At 47.2% G+C, this 22,386-nt stretch overlaps 10 protein-coding genes across 10 annotated transcripts; 6 read left to right on the forward strand and 4 right to left on the reverse strand.

Moving 5' to 3' along the window:
* Positions 1-182: 182 nt before the first annotated feature.
* BGW36DRAFT_389645 (uncharacterized protein) lies at positions 183-1,455 on the forward strand. Its single transcript, XM_046217377.1, has one exon. The coding sequence runs from the start codon at positions 277-279 to the stop codon at positions 1,372-1,374; it is 1,098 nt and encodes a 365-aa protein (XP_046067142.1). The 5' UTR covers positions 183-276; the 3' UTR covers positions 1,375-1,455.
* BGW36DRAFT_389646 (leucine-rich repeat protein) lies at positions 1,456-4,788 on the reverse strand. The gene has a single exon (XM_046217378.1). The coding sequence runs from the start codon at positions 4,548-4,550 to the stop codon at positions 1,530-1,532; it is 3,021 nt and encodes a 1,006-aa protein (XP_046067143.1). The 5' UTR covers positions 4,551-4,788; the 3' UTR covers positions 1,456-1,529.
* A 1,215-nt stretch (positions 4,789-6,003) lies between these two features.
* BGW36DRAFT_62270 (uncharacterized protein) lies at positions 6,004-7,849 on the forward strand. Its single transcript, XM_046222475.1, has 2 exons — positions 6,004-6,081; positions 6,145-7,849. Exon 2 carries the CDS (start codon positions 6,189-6,191, stop codon positions 7,731-7,733), a length of 1,545 nt encoding a protein of 514 aa, XP_046067144.1. The 5' UTR covers positions 6,004-6,081; positions 6,145-6,188; the 3' UTR covers positions 7,734-7,849.
* A 577-nt stretch (positions 7,850-8,426) lies between these two features.
* Positions 8,427-9,584, forward strand: BGW36DRAFT_401268 (60S ribosomal protein L13; the record flags this gene model as incomplete). The annotated part of the gene is made up of 5 exons (XM_046218730.1): positions 8,427-8,429; positions 8,537-8,570; positions 8,728-8,774; positions 8,893-9,051; positions 9,147-9,584. 5 exons carry the CDS (start codon positions 8,427-8,429, stop codon positions 9,582-9,584), a joined length of 681 nt encoding a protein of 226 aa, XP_046067145.1.
* Positions 9,585-10,234: 650 nt separating this feature from the next.
* BGW36DRAFT_432722 (uncharacterized protein) lies at positions 10,235-12,230 on the reverse strand (the record flags this gene model as incomplete). Its single annotated transcript, XM_046221170.1, has 3 exons — positions 10,235-11,228; positions 11,282-12,021; positions 12,147-12,230. 3 exons carry the CDS (start codon positions 12,228-12,230, stop codon positions 10,235-10,237), a joined length of 1,818 nt encoding a protein of 605 aa, XP_046067146.1.
* Positions 12,231-12,482: 252 nt separating this feature from the next.
* On the forward strand, positions 12,483-13,334 carry BGW36DRAFT_306785 (oxidoreductase-like protein; the record flags this gene model as incomplete). The annotated part of the gene is made up of 1 exon (XM_046212181.1): positions 12,483-13,334. One exon carries the CDS (start codon positions 12,483-12,485, stop codon positions 13,332-13,334), a length of 852 nt encoding a protein of 283 aa, XP_046067147.1.
* A 152-nt stretch (positions 13,335-13,486) lies between these two features.
* BGW36DRAFT_401271 (putative GTP binding protein) lies at positions 13,487-15,626 on the reverse strand (the record flags this gene model as incomplete). Its single annotated transcript, XM_046218731.1, has 6 exons — positions 13,487-13,573; positions 13,627-14,804; positions 14,855-14,986; positions 15,037-15,156; positions 15,212-15,346; positions 15,401-15,626. 6 exons carry the CDS (start codon positions 15,624-15,626, stop codon positions 13,487-13,489), a joined length of 1,878 nt encoding a protein of 625 aa, XP_046067148.1.
* Positions 15,627-16,685: 1,059 nt separating this feature from the next.
* BGW36DRAFT_305987 (dolichol-phosphate mannosyltransferase subunit 3) lies at positions 16,686-17,093 on the forward strand (the record flags this gene model as incomplete). Its single annotated transcript, XM_046212114.1, has 3 exons — positions 16,686-16,733; positions 16,802-16,870; positions 16,932-17,093. 3 exons carry the CDS (start codon positions 16,686-16,688, stop codon positions 17,091-17,093), a joined length of 279 nt encoding a protein of 92 aa, XP_046067149.1.
* A 453-nt stretch (positions 17,094-17,546) lies between these two features.
* Positions 17,547-18,403, reverse strand: BGW36DRAFT_364502 (putative xanthine-guanine phosphoribosyl transferase Xpt1; the record flags this gene model as incomplete). The annotated part of the gene is made up of 5 exons (XM_046214560.1): positions 17,547-17,595; positions 17,648-17,760; positions 17,816-18,128; positions 18,201-18,307; positions 18,371-18,403. The coding sequence occupies 5 exons, from the start codon at positions 18,401-18,403 to the stop codon at positions 17,547-17,549; spliced, it is 615 nt and encodes a 204-aa protein (XP_046067150.1).
* Positions 18,404-18,874: 471 nt separating this feature from the next.
* On the forward strand, positions 18,875-20,538 carry BGW36DRAFT_306676 (voltage-dependent anion channel-domain-containing protein; the record flags this gene model as incomplete). The annotated part of the gene is made up of 4 exons (XM_046212169.1): positions 18,875-19,161; positions 19,228-19,343; positions 19,396-19,717; positions 19,773-20,538. 4 exons carry the CDS (start codon positions 18,875-18,877, stop codon positions 20,536-20,538), a joined length of 1,491 nt encoding a protein of 496 aa, XP_046067151.1.
* Positions 20,539-22,386: the final 1,848 nt, after the last annotated feature.

Raw genomic sequence — 22,386 nt, forward strand, 5'->3', positions numbered from 1 at the left:
ACTTGTCTGTTCCAGAAAAGTATGGACAAGCAATGACGGAAAGAAGACGCGGAAGGTCAAAGCTTGGATCCGCAGCTTAAGGCAAGATCTTACGCCTTATGGAAAAGGAAATTAGGGCAGGCTCGCAGGGTTTCGTGCTAGGCTGGCGAGGTGGGGCTTAAAAAAAAGATCTGTAACCAGCCCTCGAACATCAATATCACCCCCAAACAACTTTCCTCGATCACTCATAGCAGAATAAAATAGTGCAATTTTTTTTAAATCTACGAAAATAACAAAATGTCTGAAAAACTACTACGCCTCCTCAAAACCGCCGTTGCGCTGGCAGAGCAATTCCAGGCGACAATAGACACCACTACCCCGCAAGCAACAACACAAACTGCACCGTCAGCCTCCCTAACAGACCCTCTACGTTTACTATCAGACAGCACAAAAGCACTCAGGTCGCAAGTCACCAAGCTCTCCTTGCTCTCCATCACGGCCCCCTTCACACCCTCTGCAATCTCGACTGTCGTCGGGGTCGTGAATGACTCGGTCATGCCGTCCCTCGTCACCGCAGCACTCCTGCTTACGCCCAGCGAATACACGAAAGCGTTTTCCAGCGAAGCTAGGATTCTGAGCAAGACGGTATTGCGGGAGTTTGCCTCGCTTGTGGAGGATGTGATCAGATTGGCGGAGAAAAAGAAACGCGAGGAAGAGGCGAGTGAGGAATTGTCAAAGGCTGAAAAGGATGTTGTGACGTCTCGTACGGGGCGCGTGTGGGATGCATGTGATACGCTGTTAGATCTTGTAGAGAAGGGGATTGTTGGGTTCGTGGCGGGGAGGGTTCAGCAATGGCATGATTTGGTGAAAGATGCTATAAGCGAGTTGGAGGAATGGGACCCGGAAGATGATACGGATTTCAACGAGTTACTGGATAGCGATGACGAGGGGGATGATGATGAGAGTGAAAATGGCCAGGAACAAATACCGGACGAAAAAGAGAATATGGACAGACTCCAAGACCAGAAGAAATCGACATTACGCGCCATGAAGCCCCTGGTGCAGATCTACCCGGCGATAATCTCGAATCGGATTAAAAAGGGCGGACTCGCGGCTTCAAAGTCTCAGATACAGAAATTAGAGTCTTTGTCGGCTGATCTACAGGCTATTCCAGATCATATTGATGAGGCGGCGGGTTCTTTATATGAGGGCAATGTTGCAGATTCTATCCGTTATCTGAGATTAGCAAAGACGAGTGCAGAAAGGGCAGTTCAGTCGGTTGCTCTTCCATGGAAATCTGAGGATGGAAATGGTGACCAAAGTCCAGAAGATAAATTCACGACTTGGTCGAGGACATGGATGAAAGTCATCAGCGATGTCATCAACGATGTCTAAACATAAATAGTTAAAATCCACTTCTTACACCGTAATTCTCACGAAATAAATGCCATAGGCATTGTTGTTGTTCATAACGTTTGTGTTTTATTTTAGAGTAATATTGATGCGACATTAATAATTATACATATTCTTCTAGTAACTTCGAATCTGTCTCAAACCTCAGACGAACCATTGCCAATCTCCCAGTCATTTAGTTCATCTGCTGGTATTTTGCCCTTCAGCCACTCCAACACAGCTTCTGTTCCCTTCTGGACAATCGGCCAGCGAGGGACGCGGAAGGTATTTCCGGCGACTTCGAATCGTTTCAAGATAGATCTGTCGCCTCCCAGCAAACCAATTCTCGGCGGAAGAAAGTCAATGTTGTTATTACTAACATCGAGGACCTGAAGGCCTCGTACATGTTCAAACTCGAGGCCGGTAATCTGATTATCAGCTGCGAGGAAAGTGATTAGATTTTGGAAATGTTGTCGAGCAAAAGGAAGAGGACCCGAAAGGCGATTGTTGGATATGTCGAGGAATTTAAGTGCAGGTGCATCGCAGCGATGGAACAGCGGTTCGACATCCGTAAGACCACAGCCATTCAATGTCAAGCTTTGTAGTTGAGGGAGATTCAACGCCTCGGAGAAGAGGTCACTAGTTTGTAGCGGATTTTTTGATAAATCTAAATCAACTAAAGTACTTGAGATGAGATTCAGTGCAGGGCATGGGAAAGCTTGTAATTTGTTGCGCTGGATATATAGGCACTTGATGTCATGGGAGGAGAGCAATGGCCTCAGCTCTGCAACATCCAAATCTGTCATTTCGGTTGCAGATCGATCGAGGATACCTCCAGATTTGACTCTCCAACGATTGAGGTGACTTGGACTTTCCGGTGCCAATGTGAACTCTGTTGCTACCGAGCCTTCCTCATCATCCTCAGCATAGCCGTATTCACCGTGTTCGTTGCCAGTCTCTGGTGACTTGGCGTGGCCATTCAACAATGACGGGGCACAGCGAGTACGCAAGTCGTTCTTGAGATCTTCAGTGTCCATAGTCAAGAATTTTCTTTCTCTCAATGGATTGTTCGCAATGCGGAAGCTGATCAAGTTATGCATCAAACCGACGCGTTCATCCAGCTTGCTCAAATCATTGGCCGTCAAGTCCACGTGTTTGAGACTCTCAAGTTCAAGAAATCCATCGGGTAGCACTGAGATCCTGTTTCCTTCTGCTGAAATCCTTAAAAGTGATCGACATACGGACAGAGTGGGAAGAGACTTGAGACGATTTGCATCGACCAACAAAACTTGTAGGTTTGGAAAGTCGAACGATGGGCTATTTGACAAACTTTCCAGGGAGTTATAAGCAACATTCAACAATTGCAAGCTCTCGAAACCATTCAATGTCGACCTAATCAATGCGCCTTGAAGTTTGTTGCGAGCAGCATTTAGCTCTATTATAGGGAGATTTTTCAAATATTCGAATGGCAGCGTCGCCAAGTCATTATCAGCAACATTCAGTTTTTTTAAACTCTTTAGTCCAGACAACGAATCGGGCAGAATAGTGATGTGATTCTCGTGTAAATCCAATACTTCAAGATTTTCAAGCTGTCCCATAATAGCTGGTAGCGGACCGTCCAATTTGTTATTGGCTAGCTTCAGATCGGCGAGTTGTTTGATTTCCGCAATCATTTCAATATCCTCCATCTTCAACTGATTGCTTGATAGATTCAAGGAAGTCAAACGCTGTAATCTCCTCATCCCTATAGGTAAAGACTGAAGAACATTGCCATGAAGATCCAAAACTTCCAATCCTCCAAATTGGTTTCCCTTGCTGTCGTCATCCATGTCGAAATCTTGTGGATCGATATCAGGAAAGGCCTCTTCTGGCAACTTAACTAATTCATTGTCTGCTGCAATAAATTTGACTAAATCGACACTTTCATACCACTCGGAACCGGAGTTTGGGTCATAGTCATACATAGTCATTACTTCGTCTGGTATGCCAGACAAGCCCAGTGCTGCAATGTTAAGAGAGCCCGACGTCCTAGCAGCTTCCACTCGTTTTTGAAGTAGCAAGTCATTAGAACCTTTAGGAAGCTGGTTAAACGGATCTTGTGTGTCAACACCATCCCATCCGTCAATGGTACCGGAATTGACATTGCTTTGCCTCGAGGCCTTTCTTGCAGCCTTTGCCTTGGCAATACTCTCCCGCAATGCGTTTGACGACTTGGACGCCTTCCGCACTTCCATACCGGGGTCAATCGTAGCAGGATCAGAGCTCAGCGAAGAGGCCTTAGACACCGTTGATGACGGTGATGTAACATTCGAGGATAAGTTCGACGAGGGTTTTCTAGTCTTCTTAACTGAGATTGGTGAATGGCTGACCTCATTAGGCATTGGTTTAACAAATGCCGAGCTGAGAGATGGACGTGACTTTATCTTCGTAACCAACCCTTTTTCCTCATTTACAGTCGCTGATCTCAGGGGCAAGGTCTCTGCATGCTTCGAGGATGCAAGTCCGACAATCGATCTCCTCTTCTCCAACCCGAAACTCTGTCTAGGAAGAGACTTGTTTGGAACTGATAGCTTATCACCAGCTTTATCTGAAATACGTTGCGACATTGTATCCCGGCTTTTGCTGGCCATCAACGAGTGTCTCGAGGATGCACGCCTAGCAAATGTAGGCTGCGGCACAACCACATCGTCAGAGCCATTATGCTGCGATGATCTCGACGGCGACCGGGAACAGTCATTCATGGATGAGGCGGACCGCAGAGGAGGACCCATTATATTATCCGGTGGAAAGAAGGAAGATCTTCGACTCCTAGGAGAGGGAGAAGGAGGGATCCGCGACAACGTCTCGACGGTGCGATCAGAAAGCGACGGTCGAGAAGGCGTCTGCCTCTCATTATGGTCATCGGTGAGCCCGCCATCGCTATCAACCGGTGACTCGGAGCTTTCAGTGAAGCTTTCCAGTGCCGGCACGGACTCGCGGCGTCCGATATATTGTGCGGAGGATTTTCGACGCAAGGCTTCTTGGGATGGACGACGTAATCGATGGATATCAACGCCCGAATCGGCCTGAAGTCTTTCTCGTGACGGAGAGGGCCTAATAATAGACCTTGTTCTTGTGCTGGTCGGTAGAGGAATTCTAGAAACCGGGCGTGGAATCCCGCTTGAACGGTTGAGGTCCATAGCAGTCGAGTTTCGTATTTTTGAGTCTGGCACTGAGTACGGAGAACTTAGTGGATCCGAAGCACAGAGCCAACCATGACCAGTGTGAACTCAAAGCTGTCGCAACCAAACAATCCAGAGCTGGGACTTGGCTGTGATGGGGTGTGCACGATGGGTTGGAGAGTTGGTGGCGGCCCCTGGAAGGTAAACAATTAGCTCCCAGCAGTTGGCGACGCCACGCAGAGCCGCTAAGATTGTACAGTACTATTGAAACGAAATAATCACGTAGTGGGCAGGCGGTAAAAATGACAAGTCCAGCATAAGCCCGTAACAAAGCCCGAAATATTGTTTAATTATTACGCATCTTAGCTAGCTTATCGGCAATCGCTAGGTTCGAGCAAGCTCAGCAAGGAGTTCGCCAGGGGGAAGGGCAGGCCGTCGATTGGCTTGCCAATTGGAGGGATCATTAGAGAAGATCTTGCCTAAATTGACAAGCAGGAAGGAAATTAACCATTAATTAACTCGTGTTAACTCATATTAACATCATAGCCTGTCCATACAACCCTTAAATCAATACTTGAGATATCTAATCGTGATCCTACTCTCATCCCAGACCGCATAGTTTGTGGCATTCCAATCAATGCAACTTATTCATTGATCCTGATAATAGTTGGAAGTCGGAAAGTGCTTCATACTTGACTGCAGTTCGACCTGATCCTTATCAAAAGAACTTCAATGGAGACACGACGCCGCTCTCATCGAAGAACAGATTTCGAAAGATGCGGATCAATGTAGGAAATAATATCTCGAGGTGGTTCGGTCACTTCAAAAGAGGCACTCGATTTTTCTGGAATCCAGAAAGGTGCATAGAACAGCACCCTTGCAGACAGCAGATGGCTCGAGGCGGCTGGGCATGCCAGTGCATGGAGAGTCCGTAGCTGTTGGAGTGTAACTGTGTATCATTAGAGTTGTGTGTTGCCCGCTCAACCATTGTTTACATCACGTGCCTGCCAGAACCGCCGGTCCCCGCGCTAAGCTCATGGATGCCGGGCCTGTGATTGGCCAGTGCCTCTAGTGACATTCCCATGCGCGGCTGGGCTCACGTGGTTGGCCGTGGCGGGCGGTGGGCGAACTGCTCGGCTCCCAGCCTCCTCGTCACCTGCCAGGCACATAGTTAACTAGCTAGGTATCACCGCCAGGTGACCAGCTTTGCTCTGACTTCCATTCCTTCTGCCTCTGCTCTCCCTACCTTCCATGCCGCCCGGCTCCTCCATACCTCTATAATCTCCGTCTGTTCGTGTCTTCGTGTGCTCCGTGGCGCAAATAACAGCCTGCGTGCCACTTCCTATCATATCAGCGATATCGATATCGATTGGGCTGCGTTAGGGCATATCGCCGATAAGCGGCATACGAGTCTCCCGTTTCCGCATCGTCATCGAAGCCGTTATCGAGCGAGAGAGCCTGAACCATCCCGTTGCATTGATCTATGCAACGCTGTTATAAGCTCTAGTAGTATTCTTGCCAAGAGAAAACTGTCATCGAGTGCCGACTGGTATTTTCCCACGCCTACTCTAAAGACGTTGCCATATATATACAATTGCTAAGAATAGTACAGACATCGCCGTCAAACTGGTGATTCACGAGCCAAACCTTGCAAACATGTCTCAGGAATCAGACACTCGCTCACAAGCTTCTTTGGCTCCCGCCGCAGAGATCATAATTCCAAGTACGCCACCGCGGCGATCCATTCTTTCAGCATCCCCAGATTTACGGCCCGTGCGAGACAATAATGATGGCCTATCAAGCAAACATGGCGGTGCTTTTTGCTCACCGCAGCCAGCATCATCGTCAGAAATGACACCGCCTCCGTCATCTCAAGTGCAGGCACCTCGTCGTCGATCCCGCACTCGCACTCGCACTCGCTCCCTATCTGGATCAGGGCCCCACGTGGTGATTCCAGCGTCTCCTCCTAACGAATCACTAGAAAAATCACTTTACGCTGCTTATGGAGCGGCCGAGAACTTGCCCACCGTTGAGGAAATCAACACGGCAAGTGAAGCCCAGCTCAGGACGATAGCTAAAGATCTCCTGGGTGTAGCACAAGAAGCCCGAATGTCCGCTTTACACTTCAAATTACAGAATAGCCTGCTATCTTTTACGAGCAGCGAAGCCATCAAAAGAGCCGAAGTCGAACAGCAACTGGCTCGAAGAGAAGTCGAAATTATTCAAAGCTCAGAATATCAAAGCCGTCGTGGGATTTCAATATCGCAAACGCCTCGACTATCCCCTAGTCCGCAGTTGGATGCCTCCTTAAAGCGGATCGACGAATTGGAGCGTACTAATGCGAGATTAGAGGAGAGGTTGTCAAATGCCAAGAAACTCATTAGGGAAAAAATGGATGAAGGAAACGACAAGAACGAGTCACTTCGTGCAGAAAACGACCTTTTGAAGAAGCGTATTAGAGATAATCGCGAGCATTTGACGCGTCTTCTTGATTCCGGCTCATTAGCATCTACCCCTCGTACCGAGTTTCAAACTCCGCAAAGGAAGTCTCAAGCTAGATTTCCCGACAGTTCTCGTGCGCATTCGAGCAACCGCGGTGTCAGCCATGACGCCTTTGCTACTCTGCTGGCTGCTGATCGTGTGCTGCATGGTGATTCCACAAACGTGTCGCCGGCGAGAGCTCGGCAGCCAAAACATCATCATGGTATTTCGCACGTGCGAGGGACTCATTCAATGTCTTCTCTTCCAATGACCCCTCAACGATCAAATCATGTTGATAATACGCAATACATCACTCCTGGCAGCCGGCCGCGGGAGAATATCATACAACACACTCCTGAACAACGAAGTCGAGGAGAAAGAAATCGCCACGATCGGGACAGCACAATATCTGCCTCTGATGCAGAGGAAGCTGTTACCGACGATGACCTCCCGGCTTCTCAGGCTAGCTCGCTAGCGACCAGCATGCTTCGTCGTCTACCAGAAACAAGTCAAAAGGAACTACCAGCATCACAGAATCTTGGTAAAGCCAATACCCTATTCCAAACGAAGCTGTTTGGCCAAGTGAGAAAAGTAGGCACTGAAAGACCCGATTCTACTTCACAAAAACGCAAAAGGTCTTTTGAAGAACTAGGTCCAGTGTTGAAGAAGCCCAAGGACGTCGGCCTCGGTATTGAGTCGTGGAAGGTTTCGCCGGCATGATCTGAAAAGCGTTTTTTCTTCTCCTACAGCCTATCCTGTGAATTTGCTACATCTTATGAAGATAGGTTTTTACTGCAAATAATTACGACTGATGATGATGAACATACAAACGGAATGAAACTCGGGGTTTGGGTTAATGAGTGGGACAAGCCGGGTTGCTTTTAGTTTTGTACTGGATCGAACTGGTCTGGTCTGATCTGATCTTTGCTTTGGGAATGATTTTTCCGGAGTCTCAACAAGTATTTTTATCGAGCACAGATAGAAGCGCGTGCGTCTGTACAATTAGAGCAGTAGCATTATTACTAGTTAGTTGAATCGATCGATGAACAGAAGAACAAAATGTGTATCAATAACTGTAAGAGTGCTATGCAGTCATTTAATATTATTTTCCAGCATTAATCACAATATAATGAATAATTCATTACATACATGAACGATAGATAGTATCCATGATGTTAAACCAATGCTCTCCATGATAAAGATAGGTGGCCGGATGCGGAATAGCGTATTTAGGGCTCGCTAAGCGAGAGTGGCCGCGCTTCTCGGCTTGTCAGTGGGCGACTGAGTGCGGCTTGGCACAGTGGCTCGCCCACACCAAAAAAGTTCCACCTAATATTGAAGAGCCTTTCGAGACTTGACCAGCAACACACCGACGACCACGACAACAGTGAGACTTGACGTCCGCCCGGCACAATGGTGCGTATACCTTTCATCTTCAGCTTTCAAAAAGGAATGCTGAGTCGATTCCTTCGTTTTACTGGAAGCTCGAGCTGGAGAAAGAGAGACTAATTCGTGTTAAATAGGCGATCAAGCACAACAACATCATCCCAAACACCCGTGAGTCCTGGCCCGGTCTTGATTCTGCGTTATGCGATGGCACAATTCAGTTTGGAAATTCTGTAAAGAGGAGGATGAACTGGGGATTTTTTTTCGCATTTTAAAAGGGAATTACGACACTTGAAGAGACTTATTCTGACGGATTGGTGATTTTTAGACTTTCACAAGGACTGGCAACGTCGTGTCCGCGTGCACTTCGACCAGGTACGCACCCAGAATAAATATTGGACCAGGGATATTCTGTATTCTGCAGAACGAAGAAAAAGACTTGGGACAATTCGTGTTGAAGGAGACGAGGCTAATGGATCCTGATTTGATATAGCCCGGCCGTAAGCACCGTCGTCGTCAGGCTCGTTTGTCAAAGGCCGCTGCTGTTGCTCCTCGCCCGGTCGATAAGCTGCGCCCTGTTGTGCGTGCCCCAACTATCAAGTACAACCGTCGCGTCAGGGCTGGACGTGGCTTCACACTTCAGGAGCTCAAGGTATAACCTACTCGAAAACAACCCACCATCTGGAACATCTGGAAGGAGATGAGTGTTGTATTGTGATTTTGAAGAGGAAGCTTACATTCATCTAGGAAGCTGGCATCCCCAGCAAACTCGCTCCCACCATCGGCATTGCCGTCGACCACCGCCGCAAGAATGTTTCCCAGGAGTCTCTGGCCGCCAACGTCGCGCGTCTCCAGGAGTACAAGAGCCGCCTGATCCTGTTCCCACGCAAGAGCGGCCAATACAAGAAACTCGACTCGTCCGCCGACGACGTTACTGCTGCCAAGAAGGCCTTTGGCGCCGAGGGCAAGGTTGAGGGATACGCCACCAAGATCCGCTCCGTTGCACCCATCAAGAACATCTCTGCCGCCGAGGCCGTCACCGAGATCAGCCGCTCCGACCTGCCCGAAGGCGAGAAGGCTGCGTTCCGCAGGCTACGTGAGGCCCGCAGCGAGGCTCGCTATCTCGGCATCCGTGAGAAGAGAGCCAAGGCGAAGGCTGATGAGGCCGAGGCTGCTAAGAAATAGATATCAACTTCTTCTCAATACCGAATATGATAATGATATCCACTTCAGTTGCATGATTCTCTACAAAATCAAAACACAAAAGAAAAATCCATTTCCTCCTCCCTACTATCTCTCTGTGTGTGTCTATCATATCATCACTTGGCTCTTGCACCGCCTCTTTTTTTTCTTTAATGAATCGAGGCCCCTGCGCTAGTCTAATCTGATGGGTTTCTACTTGGGTGCCTGGGTCTAGGTACAAACATATCATGTGTGGGTGCGGCGTGTCTTTAAACAATTGTTGCACTTGGTTCCTTTTTTTTTATGTCATCAAAATAAAGCTTTTTCTTACCTATTCATTTGCGCTCAAATTGTCCGATCTGCATATTACAAGCTCAAGTATGACAGGAAGAAATAGGGCAGAGATTCGAATTGGGAGAAGGAAAAGAGGGATGTGTATGCAGTAGTGTGTGCGCAATGGAAAAATTCAAGATACTTCTAAATTCTAAGGGATGCTTCGTACAACATTAATCATTTGAACATTTGACATCTGGAACGATTTCAAAGATGTAGATGTACAAAATGTACAAGATATGCTATAATGGTTAATTTGTTAATTTATATACTCATGTAACTCGATATTATATATAGCACTATGCATGGACTAACCACGCTCAGCCCTCAGGAGCCTCAAGCCCAAAAAACACTGAAACAACGCCCTCTGTAGCCCTCACAATACTCTCTATCTGGCTATCGCCATTCTCCAAACGATCCGATGACGTGCCAGTGTTGAGTAAATTATGAAACAGCAGCTTTATATCCCGCTCTGCCTTATTCCATTTGACCTCAGCCAGGTCCGGTGCTGAGATACTGATAGTGGGTTTCAATTGTGCTTCGCCCGTCCAGTGGTCTAGTCTCAGGGGGCATGAAAGCAGGAGTTTGGAGTCATGTTTCCCTTTAGGACCGTGGGAGAAGATCATTGATGAGCGCTGAAGATGGGGGATTAGGGATCGTAGAGCGGATTTTGTCATCAGGTCGGTTGATGATAATTGTTCGATGTCTGTGTTTACAGCCCCTTTGCTGTTGGCTAGCCTCTCGGCTCTTTTGCTTAATGTTGACCACATTCTTGCGCGACACACAGATGCTTCCCAGAACTGACATACACCGAAGCAAAGGCCAGATATGTCTAGTTTAAGTAATGGGCTGGTTATGCGGGATACTATCCAAGCCTGAAGGCCTGCGGGGATTTTCGACTGTGTTGAAGCATTCTTCGTCAAAGATACAGATAGTATCCGCTCAGACTGCAGATCCGTCGTGAAGGTAAGAGGTACTGTATAGAAGTGCTGCGGAAATGGTGGTTGCGCTGAAATGATGATTTCGTGTGTTTCTGTGATAGCCGATGATGGATCAGACGGCACAGATATTTTAGTAGAATATGTCAAATCTAGGGATGAGAAGACGGTCAGGTATCGCTTCGAGTCATGGGCATTGGTTCTATCAAGCGCGAATATGTTTTTCGGTTCAGACGGTGTTGGGTCGCTTTTCACAGGCACTTTTTTCGTTGAAAATGGCAAGAGTGATGATATCAAAGCAGAGAAAGGAGGTGGTTCCGGTGCCAATAGCCTTGAAAGCGGGTCCTGTGTCGTACTTGTCGAGCTGAGGAGAGAACTAGTAATTTGAATTAGCGACAAGACCCCGGTATATAGCTAATTGCAGCTTACATCAGTTTTGAGACAGCTTCCTGGTCAAGCTGTAAACTATCATTCCCTTGTTTAGCTTGCAGTGCCCATTTCTCTAACTGAGCAACATCTTCTTTGAGAGTATTGAGTTGCTCAGATAGCTCCTGCTTCAGGGCCTCTTTCTTCTTCACTGCTGCAGGGACCTGGCTGTCGTCTAGCAAGGGCTCTGGCACGGACAGATCCAAAGTCCCGAGCCCGCTTGGTCCTAATGGCTCTCTTCGTCGTGCCCTTCCAGCACTAGGACTACTCATAATATTCAGCTGCTGTTTCTCCGGCCTCGGCTCCAAGCCTAGTTGCGTTGGAGTTGGGGGTAGCTCAGGTTCCACGTAGGTATCTAGCAAAGGCGCCGAATCCGGCAGAAGTCCTGAATTCTCCAGCTCTCGAGTAGCACTGTCCAGCTCAGACGCCAATTGCTCGTCAGGGTCATCCCTTCTGCTTGGCGTAGTAACAACAGACGTGTTCCGTGGTGGCTGCTGTTGTTGCTGTTGTTGTTGTTGTTGTTGTTCACGACCAGCATTATCAACAGGGGGCGTTTCGATCGACCTTGATATTCTGCGCGGAGGAACTGCAAAGGCTTGAATGTTACTCGATCCTCGACGAGGAGATAGCCCAAGTAAATTACTCGACAGATTGGCCTCAGTCCCAGTCAGAGAAGGCCGTATAGCTTTCTTATCGCGTAATCCAAATCCGCTTTCACGATCGCGTGAAGGCCGCAGGGGCTTCTAACAGGAGACCTGCTGAGAACATGCGACAAAACCTCTGGATTCGAGCGCGCCAGACTTGATCGAGTGGGCGATTGGAATGACTGGCGGTAGGAAACTGAAGGTCGCGAGGGGCTCCTGTTTACCTCCGGCGTGGTGGAAGTCGCGTCGTCGACGGGGATCGCCGTCGTTGGACTTGTCTTGCGCCTTTTTGCTGGGAAATCGGACATGGCTAACAACTTCTCTTCAGGGAAACCTTACACTGTATATAAAAATTATATCATGACGGGCGTGCAGTTCGCGCGTCTCAAATTGTATGTTGCAGGAAGCTCTTCCCTCCCCTCTTGATAAACTATGTATGAAACCGCGTGGCCCGCGGAAGTCATGTTTGGCGTGTTTGCATCAATGACATAACCGCATCCCGCCGCACCTTTCCCTCCAATTTTGTCCGAGGCACAATCTTCTTTTCCCATTCTTAAGCAATGAAACGGTCTTTTTCGCCCACAACGCGGCACATACGCCTGCCTCACATTTGCGCATTCTGTCAGTCACACTGCGCATCCTTATTGACCGCCCAGCCCTCATCATGGGCGCGGACGAGGTCCCGTCGCTTGCCCGAATCGCCGAGACGTTTGTTCAGCAGCTCAGTCCACGCAGCAAAGAGCAATGAGATATGGAATGGCACGAGGACCATCGATACTTCACAAGCATATCCACTATCAGGCTACTACTACGATGTCTTAAACAACCCTTACCCACAACAACAGCAACAGCAACCACCTGCAATTCGTACCATTAACGAACCCAATATACCCGCAAAGGAGCCTACGAAGGAAGAAAAAATGTCGATAGTGTTCGGCACCCGTCTCGCCGGACCGGGATACCAATCATCAAGATACAATCCCGAGACAATGCCGCCGGAATCCACCTGGAGGACGATAAACGGGGTGCCGATACCGCCGCGACCTTCGGAGCCGGATAATTGTTGTATGAGTGGCTGTGTGCATTGTGTATGGGATGATTATCGCGATGATCTGGAGACCTGGGCTTCGCGGATCAAGGAGGCGAAGGCCAAAGCGCAGTCGGGTGCAGCGGCAGATCGGGCGAGACTGACGGATATGCGGCAACGGCCTCGACAGGAGGTTGCTAGTGCTAGTGCGAGTATGGATGACGATGGTGGTGGGAGTGAAAGGAATTGGGAGTTGCCTGCGGAAACGACGGCAGGAGAGGAAGATGAGTTGTTCTCGGGTATTCCGGTAGGCATTAGGGAGTTTATGAAAACGGAGAAGAAGCTACGGCAGAAGAAACAACAGGAGAGCATAGGTGCAGATTAGCTTTTCTTTGGACATATAGTTTGACAATCTTCCTTGTATATATATTGTGTTGCGCAACATCAGAATAGCGACATAGACTAGAGCATATTATACCGCCTGTGCCGAATCTCCAGTTTCGGCATCAAGAAGTCAATTGGTTTTATTCCAAAACCTCAAGAATCCTTTCGTAAAGAGTCGGATACTGCGTTGCTCACCAACTCTCCCAATCTAGCTTTACGAGCTTCAGACAGAGACTCGGGCTATACACCTAGTTAGCAGAATGTTGCACAAGATTCAAAGCAAATCTACTCACATTATTATCCAACAACTCCTTGACCATAACCACCAGGTTTTCACGATCCTTGATCTTTTGTATATTCGTGTCGTCTGCTGATATCTCTCCATCGAGCGTGTCCTCCAAAATCTCGTAGACGTCAGTATTTTGTAAACAATCTGCAACAGCCATTGATCCCTTGGCATGAGACGCCATCAAAGCCAGTGCAAACCAGCCTTCGCTGCGAACAACAGGCCATTCAGTCTGCGTGACCATCACCCCGAGAGGTCGCGCAACGTCTTGATGGAGATCAAAGAAACGGTATAGTAAGGCCCTAGTCCTTGTATCGTCGCTCTTCTCCTTGGAGCGGGATACGAGGGTACGACAAATAGAGGCAATTGTTCGACCAGTTTCTGTTTTTATGGGACCGGTATCGGTCCGACCAAAAAGAGATAGTAGAAGAGAGAGATACGTGCGCGAATGCGCAGGTGAGTCAGGGTCAGGCGAGAGAGAGGTGAGTAGTCGGCTGATATTCTCGATAGACGAAACAATAACCAACCGAGTAAGACTTACTGCAGCAAATTGCACCTGAGGGATAGCGTCAGATGACCATAGGTGAGAGACAGCTGGGATAATGTCGGCTTCTCCAAGTTTTCCCCGGTTTTCTTCAGCGATTGCTAGGTTTTTGATAAAGCTAAGGACAGCGTGAAGTACGCTCCCGCGTGTATTACTGTTGATCATCGCTATCAATGGGAGGTGGATTTCTAGCTGGCTTATCATTAACCGGCAAACGTCGTCCGATCTCGCCAAGTTTCCAAGAATTACACATGCACATATCTGCAATTGGTCTTCTGGAGCAGCTAACCATGTCTTGAGGGTGTCGAATAGTGAGGACCCTACAGGGTATACCTCTGCGAATTGTGAAACGGCAGATACATCCGATAAGGCTTGGTTTAGTTTCAAGCGCAGTTGGTCAAGCAGTTGGACGTCCTCACTTGACGATTCGTCCGCATCGGTCTCGTAAGAATGGCGGAGGACAGATAGTAATTGCTCAACCAGTCTATATTGAACACAAACGTTTTGAAAACGTTCTTTGTGTAAGAAATTCGCAAGACAATCTACGAGACAAGCAAACTGCGCAAATGTGGTATTCTCGGCTAAAGCCAAATCCATTATGAGGATTATAGTGCCGTCTGGAGCAGTTTCGAGTCCGTCCTCTGAGCAAGTTAGCAATATACCATAAGCCGAATACTTGTGAGAAACGAACCTTTTTGGGCGGTTAACTCAACAAGCTCATAAGCATAATTGAGTAGAGCATTTCCTTCAATTGACCCATCCGAAATGAGCTTGAGGAGAATATATCCAAGTCGATTTGCGGCAACTTGACTTTGAGCAGGGTCTAGACTCGGTTAGTGAGCTTGTACAAAGAGATCCAATTCTCTAACGCACCAAAATCCATGCATATATTATAAATAACAGGTATGGCGACATGGACTAATTCAGGGTTGAGAATCAAGCGAATAATAGGCAATGTATAGTTTTTAGATACAACAATCTCTCGGTTTTCGTCTATAGTTTTTCTTAGTCCATCTCTAGCACAAATGAGCTCAACCTTGAATCTTACCAGTATCAGCGCAAGAGTTCCCAATTACCCTCAAGGAATGGAATAATATCTCTTGTTCAACTTCTTCCCTGGACGCAACTAGTTGAAGAAGAAATTCCAGGACCCCTGATTGTCCAAAAGCATTTCTCCACGATGCTACAGCAGGTTAGCAGGAACTCTTCATTAGCTCTTGAGTAAAGGCTGCCTCACGCTCTCTGCTGCCATTCGCTAGGGCTTCTACAGCCCTGGCCATGTACTTGGATTTGCTTCGCCAAAGCTTGTCAAGAATAGAAGAGACCCCTTCTAACAGCTGCGGGTTACGCTGTCCCCGCTGAGAGGTGGTATCTGCTATTTCCAGGGATTCGCGGAGTTCCTGAAGATCAAAACTCTCGGTATTACTAGCACTTTTTAGAATGTCTTGCAAAGCACGAAACATTTGGTCTTCTTGTTCGAGTCCAATGTCTTCGTACTTTGTTGTTCCGACAACAGGTGCTGAGCCCTCAATCTCTGAGAGAATTATCTCGACGGAAGGAAATTCGAGCTCTGGGTTATTTGAAAGCTCGTTCTTGGTGCTATAGTCAAGAGTCTTGTTTGTATTTTGGAGGCCTTCCCCAAGTGCCTCGGGGGAAGGCCCTGAACTCTCATTTTTATAACCAGGAGAGGCCATGTTGGCCGGCAGGGATAAAACCACTTAGGGCTTGATGCCTGGAAATGGTTATGTTGGTGTTGTCCGGGCGAAAGCCTCATTCATTTCAATGATCAGTATGGAGCCAATTAAGTGCAACCACCCATGTCATCTGAAGGGCATATAGCTTCTGTTTGAGTCTAGAAGATAAACCAGGGTAGTACAGCTCGATAGCAGCCTGTAGACTCCGCTTATGAATATATTTAGCGGTGGATCAGGTGCCCACAACTAGAACGTCGACAGAGCAAAATTAGCAGGATGCTTTGTGACATGTGACGTGTTCTTTCAACCCTTTGGAAGAATATAAGATAGAAACGGAGATGCTGCCTGAGACAATGGATCAGCCATTGAAGGGCGGTTGCATTGAGAATAAGAAGCTCATGGATGCTGGTGGAGATGATAGGCTCGGAGGCAAGATTAGCCGCGCTTGTGCCTAGAATATCCACCACTGAAGCCTAAGCTATGTAGAGACCGGGTCTGCGATGGTAATGAGACGGATCATTTTGTAACCCATGTGCTAATTAATTAGACTGGGACACCGAATATATGCCGTAAAACGAAAAGAAGAGAAGAGAGAACATTGGCATTGTTGGACAGCTGCAGGAGGCTCAAGGTGGAGCGGCGGGCTGCCGGGATTAGTTAGCGGACACGTGCAGGAGCAACAAAGTAACCAAGCTGTCTCCTTGAGAATTATTATTGTATACAGTTACCACATCGAGAACAGCAAAGACGACTATAAACCCAACGCTCATTTTATTCAATCATACTCTTCTAGTCATTCCTTCCACAGAATCCGAGCGACACACAACCATGACACGAGCGCAGCAGACAATCTCCGTGCTCCTTTTGCTCTCCTCTGTATGCCGGCCATCGACGAATACCTACTACTGTGCATGCACTCACTGACCATCTACTCTCTGCTCCAGCTCTATCTAGCTTTGTACCTTGGCCTCATCCCCATCAACGAAACCGTGCAGAAGGAGATTGTCCCCGTTGTATGTGACCACGCGAGATTCACTTATTTGATGCGAAACTTTATGTCTAATTTGCAAAAAGCTGCCCTTCTACGGTCTCATCGTTCTTGCCTGTTTCCTCGGTGCACGCCTCGGCTATATGATCCTGACGTTCAACGATGTTCCCGAAGAGCACAAATTGCTGCAGAAGGAGATTGAGCAGGCCAGGGCTGAACTCCGTCAGAAGAAGGTCGATGTTTACTAAACCTGAAATCGCGTCGCCTGTATTGGGCTGGTTGGTGGTGGTTTAACAGTGGTTATATGGCTGGCATATTATGTTTGGAGTTATTTTATCATTTCTTAAAAAGTACTCGAAATGTACGACGGAGGTTAGGATATAGTTATGATACAACCAATATCCATGCAATGCCATTTACACACGAATGGAGCATAATGATATAACCGATCACTGAGAAAAGAATTTCAGTCTTTCGATTGATGAAAGGATTTAAAACATATGGAATATATCTTGTCAGGCTCTATTACAGCGAAGAGAAGACCAAAAAGTGAAAAGGTCGTTGGCTTAGATTACAGCCCGCTGATAATCATGAATGCTTTCGAATATGCAAAACGCCGTCCAAAATGGGGTTATTTCAGCGAGTTACTCTGTTAGAGCACTAGCCTCATAGAATTGAATTAATCATGTCACTGGTGGGTTTTAGACCAGAGGGTGTAACTTAGCAAGTTCGTCGTGCTCGTCGATATCCCTAGAAACGATGGTTAGTCGAAAGACATATTTCCTCTCGTCGAGGAACTCACTTGGCCTCCCAAGGATAGCAGATCCAGACATCGCCCGTGGTCACGGCAGCGTGGTATCGGCCACTAGTCATCATATCCTCGGGCAGCTTGCCCTTCTTCGTCTTATCCTTGTTCTAAGAACACGCAATCAGTGCCGGGCACGTGAATTCTACCAGAAGCTAAACTCACATGCAAAACGAAAATGGAAAATGTCGTCTTTTCGGCCTCACGACCTAGGTTCTTTTGAGCGATTTCGACATCTTTCTCCAATTCCCGCACCGCATATTCAAGTGTCGTGCGGGTGTCATCTACCTCGTCGACAATAAGAATGTTCTTGCCAATCAGGTTGGCCATTTCGAGAGAGCTCAAGTCTAACCACTGTGTCCGCGTAACTTTTGTGCCAGGGACTTCCTCTGGGTCATCGCGGCCGAGATCCTCGTACAGGGAAAGACCGATGGCTTGGATGGGGATGTTGGGTTCACCCTGGCGCTTTAAGAATGAGCTGGGAGGAAAAACATTAGTGCTAAGTCTCCGCCAAAAAAACTATAGCGATCTTGAGCTGTCAGATACATACCGAAGAATTCGAGCAGGCACGTAGCCACCGCCACCAATTGCAATCATGAGATTTGGGTGGAAGTCATTGAGGATCTTGTCTGCGGAATTCTGGCACAGTTTGTGCACCTGCATGGGAACCAGCGTAAGAATAGGTATCAAATCGGTTCGCGAAGGGAATACGTTACTCACCTGGTTGTAACTGACATATACTTTCTCAGGCATCTTGGTCACGAGGCTGAGAACGAGCTGAAGCTGTAGAGAAAGAAAACTGAACGAGAACTGATCTGAACAAGCAGGTGTGCAGCGGGGGTTAGGGTATAGAATGATAACAAAGAGAGAGAAACAAAAGCAAAAACGTGAGTGCCATCGTCGTCCTCAAACAACTGTTTTTTTTCCCTCTATTCCCCACTATGATTACCACTTAACTTTTTTACCGCCTCCGCGATGGCACCACAACCCTCAGGCTCCCACCAAAGCCTCGGGGTACGCCGATGCGCCACTATGCCGTTTTTGTCTGCCCCGCTCTAGTCCTGATTGGGACGTGCATATATGCATTATTTCATCATTGTATTGTTCTTGTTTTTCCGCACTCTGAAAACACTTGAATCCAAGTGCATGATATCGACATACGTCCAATTTTTGTTGGTATATTGGCTGATTCGGGATGTGTCTTCCTCGGAAAGAACTCCGGATATGGCAAATGCGCAAGACCAGATCCCTCGACATTTGCGCAGGCCGGGAGACGATGGCTACCGGACTCCTATGATCGAGGATACCGAGAGATATTTAACTATATCCAGCTACTTCCCACCAGTCAACAGCAGCGACGACGCCTTATCCTACCATAATCTGGAACTGTATCGTCACCAGAGCGTCGGCGAAGCTCACGTATCTGCTCTAGAACGCGTAAACTCTCTCGCTCTCCGCCCTAACTGGAGCCGTAGTAGTGCTGCAAATAATGGAGATCTCAATCCTTCTTCGTCAATGGCCAATTATTGTGCTATAGACCACGGCGATGGACTCTCTTCAACCAAGGAAGCAGGGAGGAAGGAAAATGGAGAGCCTGTGAAACTTGGCTTCAAACAGCGCATTCGCCATATGACATGGGTCTACTTTACCTTAACCATGGCAACTGGGGGCATTGCCAATGTCTTGTATAACAGTATGTTTCCCTTATCGTAAACATGATCAGATGATCTGATTCTGGTGCACAGTTCCTGAGCCGTTTCGGTTCAATGGCCTTGATGCCATCGGCATTGTGATCTTTCTGCTCAACATTGCCTTGTATATCATGATTTGGGGCTTGTTGCTCATAAGATTTATATGCTTTCCGTACACTTTCAAGGCCTCCTTTCTCCATCCGACTGAGTCCTTGTTTGTACCTGCAACAGTAGTGTCTTTTGGGACAATATTAATCAATATATCACAATACGGACCGGACAGGACAGGACCCTGGCTGCTACATGCAGTAAACGTCCTCTTCTGGTTTGACTTTACTCTAGCGTTCTGCCTGTCTGCAGGAGTATACCTCCTCTTGTCAGTCTAACCTCCCAGTTAACCTGATTACCGCAAGCCTGACCTTTGCATATAGGTGGTCTACTCAAACATTTACAATTGCTCAAATGACTCCGATCTGGATCTTCCCAGCGTATCCGATGTTGATCGTCGGACCTCATGCCGGAGTCCTCAGTGCACAGTTAAGCCCCCGCCAGTCATTCTATATCATTCTAGGCGGCTTCACCATCCAAGGAGTTGGCTTTCTGGTATCGCTCATGGTGTATTCCGCTTTTATATACCGACTCATGACACAGAAACTCCCCAAGGAGAATATCCGACCAGGTATGTTCGTGTCCGTTGGACCCAGTGCGTTCACTGCTGCAGGCACTGTCAACATGGCCGCCAACGCCGAAAGAGTGTTTCCCTCCGACCTATTCGGAAACGGACCTCTGGTCGCAATGATTGTCCAAGTTGTTGCCAACTTCTCTTGTCTCTGGCTATGGGGTCTGGCCATCTTTTGGTTCTTCATCGCCACGTCCGCACACATCCTACCCGTCATGCAGGGTGGCCGCATGGTGTTTTCAATGACCTGGTTCTCCTTCGTCTTCCCCAACACGGCATTGATTACAGCCACATTCGCTATTGGCAAGGTATTCTCATGTAGACCGATAGAAATCGCCGGCTTGGTGATGACCGTCTTGCTGATTATAGTGTATATTTTCGTTGTCTATATGATGATTCGAGCTATCGTGTTGCACCACATCCTTTGGCCACAGAAGGGCGAGGATAAGGATGAAGGTGGCTTTCGGATTGCAGAGATCAAACCTAAGTCACCTCGACGAGGGCCGAGTCCTGTGTGACGCTCTTGTTTCATATTCTCAAAAGATACTTCGATAGGCTAGAGCATTGAGAAAGCAAATATCTTACCGCCTTCCCAAATTGGTACCGTGTCTCCATAAATTTGTAAGGCGAGTGTTTGCCTGCTTTCGAGCTTGTGCTTACCTCCTCACTACTCTACTTTACAACCTCTCGCTTCGATATGGGTGACTTGCTTCATACCATATATCCTAAGGCTCTGAACCTACGGTCTATGAAGCAGCATCACTTAGCCTACAAGGGAAAAATCCTTTGTTCAAATTACCGGAAAGATTGAAGCGAACGAAAAAGAGCAAAGATGCATCCCAGGGTCCGCGAATAAGAGAGTATGGGTCATTGCCGTATAGTATTTCGACTACTCTTATCCACTCTCCTAAACTCTTCAGTATGAAGCTTCATGGACACTGGGGGTACAAGTATTCATGTCCTGTTCATAGGGCTAGATGCTGATAACTAGGCAGAAGCGGTATTCTGGTATTTATTTTACTGGACTTATAGTCTTCCAGTGCTATTTTGATGCACGTGTCGGCAACAAACCACTGTCGATAATCAAGTTCGATGGCTGCAGTTCCTTACTCTGGTTAGCAGGTTGACCATGTCGATAATCAGTTCAATGGTCGGAGACAATTCACACCAGTCAAGCTCACCAGTCTTATCCAATTTCATAGTTTACAAAACTATGAGTTGCAAATGTGACTATAATAATTTCAGCGCACCTCGAAATGTCCTATGCCACTAGGCATTAGAGATAAATCTCGAAATAACGGGAGATGACAACTATCTACTGCAGTAGATTTGGCAAAGCGAATGCCTACAACGAATTGGACGAATCTGTCGACAAAACAGGTGAAGGTGGGATCGAGGAATGAAGAGTAAAAGTGCATATCTCGACAAAGTTGAATGACAGCAACTTGAAGATACCCTCGAAGATATTATGATTTATCAATCAGTATACCCGCAATATTTGAGGAGGAACTGCCTAAATACTTTGGCGTTTTATTGTTTGCAGCCATGTACAAGGCGAAGAGCATGATCCGGTGTGTAAGATGTGAGACATCATTGATGCTGAGAGCAACAGGTCCTCCCTTAATGAGCAAATCAGCTGATGGTTACAATGAGCATCTGGTTTTCTGCCCTTTGGTATACCAATGTTACTGCAGAAATTGATCGAATTCGACACCTCGGTCAGCATCGCCAGGTCAATGTTTACAAATACCGGCTGAACAAGTCGTTCACACCAAGAAACTCGCTGTGAACTTCTGATAAGGCTTTACACTGTTAGAATTGATGCAATCGAAATAGATGTTAGATACTGGACCGTGTACGACCATTATCAAAAGGATTGGAAAGGGGAAAGCTCAGAATATCTTCTTGGATATATTTCAAACTCATTAAAGATTTATTCTTATGGCTTGAAGTTGGTATCAATACTGTGAAAGGAGAATAGTTAGGAAATTTCCAAGAGTTCAGGAGAAGCTGGACGACCTATTACTACCAACAAATAAGGCCCTAAGACTAACATTAGGAAATATCCAAAGATAATTAATAAAGTTATAGGTTTATTGTTAGTACCCCTGGCTGCGGTTAATTGCGGGATTTAGCTCTGCCTTTGTCAAGAAAATAGGTTTATCTATACTGTATATAATATATAAACTGTATCAGAAGATGGAACAAGTGAGTATAAATAAACATGCCAGAAAAGTTGTAGCATAGCAAGGAGTAGCAGAGTCGAAGCAGCGGCAATTTCGGAGTGGAAAGGTTGCGACGACCGGCCCGTCAGGTGACGGCTTCTTCCGAGCGTAAACCAAGTCCCCGAAACTGAACTTGGGAAC

The sequence above is a fragment of the Talaromyces proteolyticus genome (assembly GCF_021365285.1).
Source record: "Talaromyces proteolyticus strain PMI_201 chromosome Unknown BGW36scaffold_13, whole genome shotgun sequence".
Lineage (NCBI taxonomy): Eukaryota > Fungi > Ascomycota > Eurotiomycetes > Eurotiales > Trichocomaceae > Talaromyces > Talaromyces proteolyticus.